This window comes from Nannospalax galili, unplaced genomic scaffold (assembly GCF_000622305.1).
Source record: "Nannospalax galili isolate Female #2095 unplaced genomic scaffold, S.galili_v1.0 scaffold934, whole genome shotgun sequence".
Taxonomy (NCBI): Eukaryota; Metazoa; Chordata; class Mammalia; order Rodentia; family Spalacidae; genus Nannospalax; species Nannospalax galili.
The window spans coordinates 151262-161415 of record NW_008334762.1 but is presented as its reverse complement, the minus strand read 5'-3'; the positions used below and the strand labels follow the sequence as shown (position 1 = coordinate 161415).

General features: G+C 44.3%; 1 protein-coding gene across 1 annotated transcript in view; it reads right to left on the bottom strand.

The window, feature by feature from the left end:
• Positions 1-2831: 2831 nt before the first annotated feature.
• LOC103731158 (signal-regulatory protein beta-1-like) overlaps positions 2832-10154 on the bottom strand; it is a 24932-nt gene continuing 17609 nt past the window's right edge. Inside the window, 5 exon segments of the mRNA XM_008829469.1 lie at positions 2832-2941; positions 6267-6443; positions 6446-6598; positions 7084-7405; positions 8544-8893. Of these exon segments, the coding sequence (XP_008827691.1) occupies positions 2832-2941; positions 6267-6443; positions 6446-6598; positions 7084-7405; positions 8544-8893 (1112 nt within the window).

The following is a 10154-nucleotide window of genomic DNA, read 5'->3' as shown; positions in this document are numbered from 1 at the left end:
TGCTCTGAGGTGGTTGTGGTGAAACATTTAAGAAGCAGCATCTACTAGGTTTGAATCATTATCAACATGCCCTGGAAGGTGATCGTAGTTCCCGGTATCCTGCTCTCTTTGTTCCTTGCGGCCATAAGGTGAGCAACTGCTTCAGCTGTAAGATCTCTTGTGAGGTGCTGCTTCACTGTGGGTTCACAGACAGCAAGGCCATTTGATCATGAACTAAAACCTGCAAACCCAGGGCCAAAATTAAACTTTCTTTATAAGTTCATTATGTCAAGTATTTTGTCCTAGTGGATGGAAGCCAACTGACTTGTTTTCTGGAGAATGTAGAATTTTTATGAGCTCTTTAAGTGAAGAAAAGTTCTGTATTACAAACCAAAATGTAAGAAAAAAATAGTATCATCAATGACACATTCATTCATCTATTTAAAAAATCATTTGATGTCTATTATATGACTGTGTTCTGGCAACTGAGGCTATAGATAGTGTTTTGTCTGTTAGACATTATAATTAAAGAATATAGACAAATACATGTGTTTTCAACTTTGGTGTTAATATGCACAAATTTTAGTTACCCCAGTTTAAAAAAATGTGTCTCTCAGTGCCATTCATTTCATTGAGCAGAGTGTCTGTATAAGGAGAACTTAAAGCACAAGATTCAGGGCTGACTCATTGTACACAAACATGTCAGTTTTAAGTATTCAGCATCATTAGTGTTAAGCATCTGTTGGTCACTGTGTGGGTATCTGTGATGCTTAATATTATCAGCTTGACAGGATCTAGAACCACCTAGAAACAAGATTCTTGGTGCCCCTATTAAGTATGGTTTAGGTTAGGTTAACCACTGACTATGCCTAAGAGAGACCATTCTGGTTAAGTTAATTGACATGGAAGTACCCACCAATTGGGCAGTACCATTCCTGGGCTTGGGTCCTGGGTTGCATGAGGAAAAGGCTAGCTGAGCACTCATCTTTCTGATTGCAGATGCAATGTGATCAGCTGTTGGACTCACTTCATGGCCCAAATAAACCATCTTTCCCTAAATTTCTTTTGTCAGAGTATTTTTATCATAGCAGCAGGAAAATAACTAAGTGTTTTTTCAGTTTCCACATGCAGCAAATAGGTGGCTGTATTGTCTCCTTGTTGCCCAGCTAAGGAAAAGGGCTTTGACAAAGCGACCTTGGGCAGGATAGAGTGACCCATGCAGGTATTTGAGAAGCAGCAGAGGAGTGATATTTAACTCACTTTCCTAAAGCATTCTGGCAACTGAAATGGGAGATAGTAGAGGCTGTAGCAACTGTCAATGGGTGACAGTATGGCTGGGACTTGGGTGCAGGGGAGATGAGCCATGGGCAGATTATAGACATAATGCTATGGTATGTGGGAGCAGGTTGGAATGGCTTGTGATAAATCATCAGAGCTCTGTTACCTGAGGTTGAAACTGTTGGTTGCATGAAATTGACCATGATGAGAGTATTTACATATTAGAAAATATAAGAACTATAAATCAGATCTCTGTTTTCTTTTCAGAGTCAAGTTTTGAAGAGTTACCATCTCAAAAGTGGATATAAGCTTGGGTGAGAGAAGGAAGAGTAGGCAGGAATGATGTCAACTCTCTGCACCTTCACAGCATCTTTACCCTTAGCAAGGGGCTGGGAATAATAGAGCTAACAAAGAAATTGGGTTCCCATCAGAGAGAGGAAAGGATAGTTTTAGATGAAGGGGATCTGGGGAATTAGGACACTTGTATACAGAGGAATAGGACACTTGGATACAGAGGAATAGGACATTTGGATACAGAGGAATAATTATACCTAATATCAGGAGGTGGCTCATCGTAGAATATGAAGATGCTTGAGAGTTGGGGTCCAGTGGATTCCAGGAGAGATTAGCTCCAGAGAGCTTGGATTAGGGTGTTTGGTGAAGGCGAACCCAATGGTAATGGGAGACACCTTGATGTGCTCAGAATGGGCTGGTTCTCACACTTTAGGCAGCAGACTGAGCCATTTCCCAGGCCCATGCTCAAGACCGTGGATGCAGAAACAGCTCTCAAGTATCAACATCTATTCAAAGGAGCAACAGGGAATTGTTGAGTCTTCAGGTACCCTGGGAGGGAAGGCATTAGGAGTAGAGTGTTCCAGAACTTCTCATCATCTTCTTCCAGGCTGACACCTTCTAAACAAGGCAGATTCAGGGTCCTCTGTGGCAGGGAAGGAAGAGTGGTGATGTGAGAATCACGTCCCATCTAAGACTCCTAGTTCCATTTGTGAAATATCTCCTGAGTGCTACTCCTCCTCCAGGTACGTATGTCCTGAATGCATAGGGTGCCTGTGTCACAGAAGTGTCATCACAGCCCTCTCCCATAGTCATGACTATCTTTCCCTTTCCCTTCTTCATGGCCATAGAGAGGGTCAAAGCAGAAACATCCCTGAGAACTGTCTGTGTGAAACGTCTAAAAATTGTTTCATAACTTAGATTGCTCTTTCCTTTTGGGCCTGTAGTTTCTGACTAACCTAGAGATGGCCTCCAAGGAGAGCATCCATATTAATACTAATAATACCTCTTGGCCCATTTCTTCCACCTTCTCTAGGAGTCTCTGGGCACCATTGGTGATCCTTGAATCAAACATTCTCCCAGGACACACACACGCACACACACACAACTCCTGGGAGCTGGGGACCTCCCTAAGGGTTCCAAGAGATCCTGAACAATATGTTATCACCTCTAGACCCCTCAGATCCTAATGATGTATAACAGGTGACCTAGTCCCTCTACTGCCTCTTCACCTTCTATGTCAGTCCTCGTACTGCTATCCCTGCGTCTCTTACAACATACAGTCAGGTCTTCTTCTTCCTGTTGATGTAGACAGCAGACACACCAACCACCAGTAGCATCTTGTGGCCAAGGAGCAGAGGCACAAGGACAGCAGTAGGTAAAGCTTCCAATCCTGTGAAAACCAAAAGGCAGGAGGAGCCATTAGAGGGGCTATATCCACCCTATTCTTAGATGCCTATACTTGCCCCATCTTATCCTCACTGAGCCCATTAAAGTGCTGATGATTTTAACTTGGCTGCCCTTGTTTAAAGAAGATAGCAAAGAATTTCTTCTTCCCTCTCAGCCCTGACTCAGGTTATCAGGTTGTCCTCCTAGAAGGAATAGGTGAGAGCTTGTGCTCAGTGGTATGTGGCACCTAGTTTCCTGTGTAATCCTCACCATCCTATGGGTTAGAGATTATTGTTCCCGCACTGGCATGGAAACTGAGCCCTAGAGACTTTAAGGAGAGTTGCAAGGTTAGTGGGATCCATAGAAGTTCCTCACTGATGGCCTTTAGGATGGTTTCTGATCCTGTATCCATTGGACCAAGACAAGTCCAGCATCTCAGGGACACAGGAATACTTGTTAACAGGACATGCAGGATGTCAGGATGGTTCATAGGGAGATAGTCACAAGGCTACCCTACTGAGATAAGAGGCACTCCGGATAACCCCCAGCTTTCAGGAACTGAGAGAACCTTGTGAGGTAGCAGATGACTGGATAAAACTGCTCACTGGAAACCCTTCAGGTGAATCAAGAGCTAGGTCTCATAATTTGGAGAGCCTCAAACATCATCTTGTTTGCCTCCTTTCCATTCTGATGCCATCTATAAGCTTTCTGTTGTTAACAGTCACATTCGGGGAAGGAACACTTGGCCTTTATAGTTTTACAAGGAGCCATTATTACTTTTGAATTTAAAGAAAGATTAAATTTTGTTTTTAAGAATAGAAACAGGGGCTAGGAATATAGCTCACTTGGTAGAGTATTTTCATAGAATGCATGAAGGGAAGGCATGTGCTTGAGTGCCAGAACCATGTAAAACTGGTTTGGTAGCCTATACATGTAATTCTAACACTTGGAGGTGCAGGCAGGTAGAATTTAGTATATTATACTGAGCTGACTGGCAATTAAGATCTCAGTACTGATGGTCACTGGCCCCAAATTAGTACCTGTTTTATGATGGAGGTGTCACTGTTAAACTGGAGGTATCAGGTTATCCAATAAAAAAAGGTAATTCAGGGGCTGCAGAGATGGCTCAGTGGTTAAGAACACTGGCTGTTTTGCTGAAGACCTGGGTTTGAATCCCAGCACACACACAGCAGCTAACAACTGTCAATAACTCCAGTCCCAGGGGATCCAACAGCCTCTTCTGACCTCTGCAGGCATTGCAGGACATGGGTACACTTACTTACATGCAGGCAATACACACATATACATAAAATAAAAATAATAAATAAAATTTAGAAAAAGGTAATTCAATGGTGTGCTGGTTAGTTTTCATCAAGGTAACATAAATGAGTCACCTAGGAAGAGGGAACCTCAGCTGAAGACTTTCTCAAATCAGAATGGCCTGTGGCTACGTCTGTGAGGCATTTTCTTAATTGCTCCTTGATGTGGGAGGGTCCAGCCCACTGTGGATGACGGCCATCCCTCCACCTGGACTGTATATGAAAGGTAGGTATCTAAGCCGGGGGAGCAAGTCAGTAAGTAAACAGTGTTCCTCCATGGTGTCTTCATTTCTAGCCTCCAGGTTCTTGCCTTGGCTCCTGCTCTGACTTCCCTTAGTGATGAAGTGTCATCTGAAAGTGTAAAATGAAATAAACCCTTTCCTTGGTCACCATGCCCCCGCCCTGGACTAGGCCAGGATCCTGCTGCTCCAGGGCTCCCATTTATCCTGCTAAGCTAGTCAGAACCCGCCCTCCCAGTGTCCACAATCCTGCTCTTGGAATAGGCCAAGACATGCTGCTACAGAGCTCCCGAGGAGTCTGGTAAGTTAGTCAGAACCTGCCCACTCAGTCCCCATCTCTCTGTTCCAGGACTAGGCCAGGATCCCACTGCTCCAGAGCTCCCATTCACCCTGCTTAGCTAGTCAGAACCCGCCCTCCCAGTGTCCACAATCCTGCTCTTGGAATAGGCCAAGACATGCTGCTAGAGAGCTCCCGAGGAGTCTGGTAAGGTAGTCGGAACCTGCCCACTCAGTCCCCATCTCTCTGCTCCAGGACTAGGCCAGGATCCACTTACTTTTTCACCATCTTCCCCATTTGGGATTAGGCCAAGAACCAGCTGCTTCTGGGCTCTGACACACCCTGTGTAGCTAGTCAGATACTTGTCGGCTTGAATACTATGCTCTGGCTCTGGAACTAGGCCTGGAAAGCTCTGATCCAGATCTGGACTAGTCTGGTGAGCTAGCCAGAACCAGTCCACATGGCTGGCATTTCCACATTTAACACATTGCACACAGCAAACCATCCTAGACCCATCCCATTCCTTCAATAAAAAGCAAAGTAAGCTGGGAGTGGTGGCACACGCCTTTAATCCTAGTACTTGGGAGGCAGAGGCAGGTGGATCTCTGTGAGACTGAGGATGACCTGTCTACATAGTGAGTTCCAGGCCAGCTGGGGCTACAGGGGGACCCTGTCTCAAAAAGACCAACAAAACAATGACAAAACCCAGAGTGAGAATCTTGAGCACAGACTAACTAACTATTTATATCTGATCAGAAAACAACCAAGCTACAACAACAGAAACAGAACCAGACTGCAGCTCAACAAAGGCAGGCCAGAATGTCATATGACACACAGCCAACAAAAGAAGTCCATATGCCCATGTCACGACCCCCAAACACAAATAATATGTAAAACCAAGATAATAGGCTCCCATCAAATCCTACCTATGCTTCCATAGGACTAAAGAAGTATTCTGCAATGAGAACTATGTAGGGGCATCCAGGACACAGAACTTAAAAGAACAATTATAAACATGATTAAATAGTTCAAAAATTTTAAAGAACACACAAACAACTCAAAAAACTCAAAGAAGGTAGACAGAAACTCCTGACTGCAGCTCAAAAATGCAAATATGTGGCTGAATGAAATAAAAAAGACAATTCAGGATTTGAAAGAGAAATATTGAGGAAACCTCAAGCTGAAATAAAGACGGAATTGAAAAACTTGATGAGCCAATTTGAAATGGCAGGAGAAAGCTTCACCAGCAGAATGAATAAAGTGGAAAACACAGTATCTGGACTGGAAGATAAAGTTGAAGAATTGGACCGCTCAATCAAAAAATATAAAAAATTGAAAAAAAAAAAACCTGACAGGAATGGAATATGTAGAACTGGGTCCTCTGCAAGAGCAGCCAGTGTTCTTAACTGCTGAGCCATCTCTCCAGCCTCATTTTTGGCATTTAAGACAGACAGAAATTTACAGACAGCTAAGCAACTGCAGTCGAGTTCTTACCAGGGGTAGTGTCCATACCCTTCTTCTCCTGGTATGCCCTGACCACCAGGGTATGGTTTCTAGTGACTGCTGGTTGTTCATCATGTTCCACCCGGCAGGTGAGCATTACATCCTCCTTATGGGCAGATGCATTCACCAAAAGCCAGCTGATCCGGTTGTAGGTGCCATCCTTGTCACTGTGAGGGTGGAAGCCTCTTCTGTTCGGGACATATTTTGATTCTCCAACCAGATCACCTGGAGGCTCGGTGGGTAGTACCTCTTCACCTGGCAGGTGATATTTATCAGACTCCATACCAGTGTTGGCTGTTGACTGACTTTCAAGGTTGGCAGAACTGAAACAGCACAAACAGAATCTGTGACCTTGAGGTACACACAAAACCCAGAGGAGGGACAAGGGTACTGAGGACCCATGCCCACTTCATTGTGCCTCTCTGGGGAGGACTTAGGGCTTGTACAGGAGCGCAGCTGCTAAGCATAGCTCTCAGCACACAGGAGATGCTCAGTGACAGATGATTTGAGGGTCATAATGAGTGAATTCTGCAAGTATTATCTTCTGACTGAAGCAGGAGAAAATAACTATAGGAAAACTGGGAATACTAGGCATGAGGGGGCAGGCTCATAATCAATGTAACTGTGGTTTCTACTGGTAAAATAAATGCCACTTTTCTGACAGAGCTGATCACAGCATATGATCCTTTCTTCATTATAGATTTTAATGCTGGCTGGGAACTATGGTAAGCATCACATCCTCTTTATGACCACATGAATTCCAAACCTTGGGGAAGAGCAGAGTGGGCTGAAAGTCAGGATCATCTACCTCAGATTGTGTCAGAGAAGTTGGCAGTCCCACGAAGAGGGCCTGTTTGCAAGGTGACATGGGCCACCTCACAAATGAGCCGAGACTGGACATCCCCAGGACCCAGCACCACCTGGATCATGCTGGAGACACTATATGAGATGATTCCTCTTGAAGGCTCCACAGTGGTATGGAAGCGAGAGAGCTCACTCCTATCTCTAAACCACTTCAGGGTGATGTTCCATGGAAAGAAGCCATGAGACTTGCAAGTGAAGCTCACTGTCTTCTCAGGTGTGGCCCTGCTGTTGGCCCCTGTATCTCTACCTGCTGGAGTATGCCGCTGCTGTTTGCATAAGAGAATAGCTCTCTGTTCTATCATGGAATGAGGGTGTGACTGACATTTGCAGTTTCCCAATCACTAGTAGGATGAATTTGAGGGGTTTCCCAAACCCCTGGGTAACTGATGACAAGTGGAAACACTGACTTCCTGGATAATGACTAGGTTTGAGGAGCTTTGGTTCAGCATCCCTTGGGTACCTGGCTTTTTAGTGGAGATAATATCTCTTTCTCAGATAACAAGAGACTGACCTGGATTTGGGGCACTAACTGGTTATGTCTGTGGATGGGGACCTGACCATATAAACAAGGCTCACACAGGGTTGAGGTAGATAGTCTGACTTCCTTCATGTAATGACAATCCCAGAATCAAGTTGTAGATTGTGGAACCAGGTAACCAGTGGAACCAGGGCCTCTGTCAGGAAATTCAAAGTGAACATCTTGCTACATCACCCGAGCATCACCCACACACCTGGCACAACTCTACTCACAGTCTTCTGAGCCTGTGAGAGTTGGTCCCTGATAAACAAATCTTCCAGACAGACCCAGGGCAAAGGCCCTATTTCTTGACAGCTCCTCCACCAAGCCTGAGAGGTTGAATAGGGAATCTGGGCATGTCAGCAACCTCAGTGTGTTGTGGATGAAGAGGAAATGTGAAGGACAAGTGCCTGCCCCCTCTCTGCTCTCACATGCTGGTCCTTATGGGTGGGAGAAAACAACATTCTGGAAGAAGAGCTCCTTACTAGGCTTCCTGCCATTTTCATGGGATCCAGAACAGAGCCTGGTACAGAGTAGGCCCTTCCGCTTGGGGAATAAGCAGAACTTCAGCCACGGAAAAGCAGCAGCCCAGGCCTCACCTTGTCACTGTACCCATTTGTATAGTTAGAGGGCTAGGACTGATTGGTAAAGATGAGGGCTGTAGGACAGGCAGACAAAGTGGCTGCCCCATTAACCAGATTGGAACTTTGAGCAGAGTGCATGTCCTCCACACTCTTCAGGTTTCCTGGTCTATAGCTGAGGTTACATCAAAAACAAAAGCACTACTATAGCATCTGCCCCTCAACTGCCACTCACAAAATGGCTGGCTTATCTTTGAGCTGTTGCTGCCCATAAGGAGATGAAAGAGAACAACACTCACCACACACAGACAACTCGGTACCTCCTCCAGATTGAATCTCCTTGTTGTCAGAGCCTATTTTCTGAAACTTCGCACAGTAGTAGGTACCAGCATCTGCTAGGGTGATGTTACTGATGCGGATGCTAAAGTCCAGGTTGTTTCTTTTTGAAACATCTGAAACATTTGTGACTCTGGGGAAGTGCTCTCCTGTGAACCTGAATACTGCCTCTCGGCTGTGTCCTACACCCTTGAACCACTCAATGGGTCCCACAGGGTACAGGGATGTTGCAGTGCAGTTCAGAGTGACCTTCCCTCCAGCAGCAACCGACACTGACTTCTTAAGCTGAATCACCTTCAGAGTCTCCTGTGCAGCTGCTCCTGTAGGGAAACATGAGTTAGTGCTCATCCTAATAGGAACATACAAACTTTTTGAACAAATGCTTTCACTTATTAGAGCTCAACACACTACACATGTGATCATATTTACCCTCAATTGGGCCTTCTAATGCAAGGATGTAGCACAAATGAGGAAGCTGAATCAAAGTTAAGAATGCAATAGAATTCTTTTTTTTAAAATAATTTATTGAGAATTTAATACATGCATTTAAGGTGTTTTGATCAAATCCATGCTCACTCCTTCCCCTCCAACTCCTCCCATATCTCCCCATCACTTTTTCTGATAACTTCATGTACTCTTCCTTCTTCATTGATAGCTTGATTTATTTATATGGGGCTTTTGGCTACTCTAACATTCTCCCCTCTGAAGAGGTAACCCTAAAATCTTTTAAAGATTAGATACAAGCTCTCAAATACTTTCGACATTTTTGGCCTTTGGAAGAGAGTATGTTGCTAAGAGGCCCAAGGACCTTTTGACTTTTAGCCAAGAAACCTGACTACTTTTCTTTGGGGTCTTTTTATCCTACCTGCCTAGGCAATTTTTACCTCCTATTCTTATCACACCACCCTCTGAACAGGTTACCCAAATTGCCAATAGGAAATATGGATGCAGACCACTCTGGCTTCTTCCATGCTGAACAGGGACACAGGGTGAGGCAACTGGAGTACCCCTTCAGTGTGTCTATCTAAACGACTCCAAAATTGCATAACTCTTATTTCTAAGGGGAAAAGAAAGTCCTTGCATCGTGAATAGGAGATGTGAAGAAGTAAAGGCAAGAGTCACTTCTCTTCATTTTGGGTTCCTTATCAGCAAAAAGTAAAGAATGCCTGCCTCACAGGGTTGCTTTGAAAATGTTGCTGTATCAAGTCCTAGAGAGAATCTGTCAGAAGCTCTCTCCATGCCAGGGACTCAGGACTGAAGCCCTTCCTTTCCTGTTCGCCAAGTTCAGAGCAGCTTTCTACCTTATCACTTTCTTTTCTCAAATACTGCTAAACTAAGAGAATTAGTCTGGGATAAAGCTGATGAAAACCCCAATATTTTAATTAGACCTTAAACTTGAAAGGTAAAGTCTATTTTGAGCAAATGAAAATCCCAGTATTTTAATTAGACCTTAAACTTGGAAGGTAAAGTCTATTTTGATCAAATTGTTGAAAATAAGAAATGGTTGGGAGTCAAGAGCAGCTGAAATTTTCTAAATATTGAGAACAAACAGCACATTCCTATGTGTGTAGCAGTATTTGA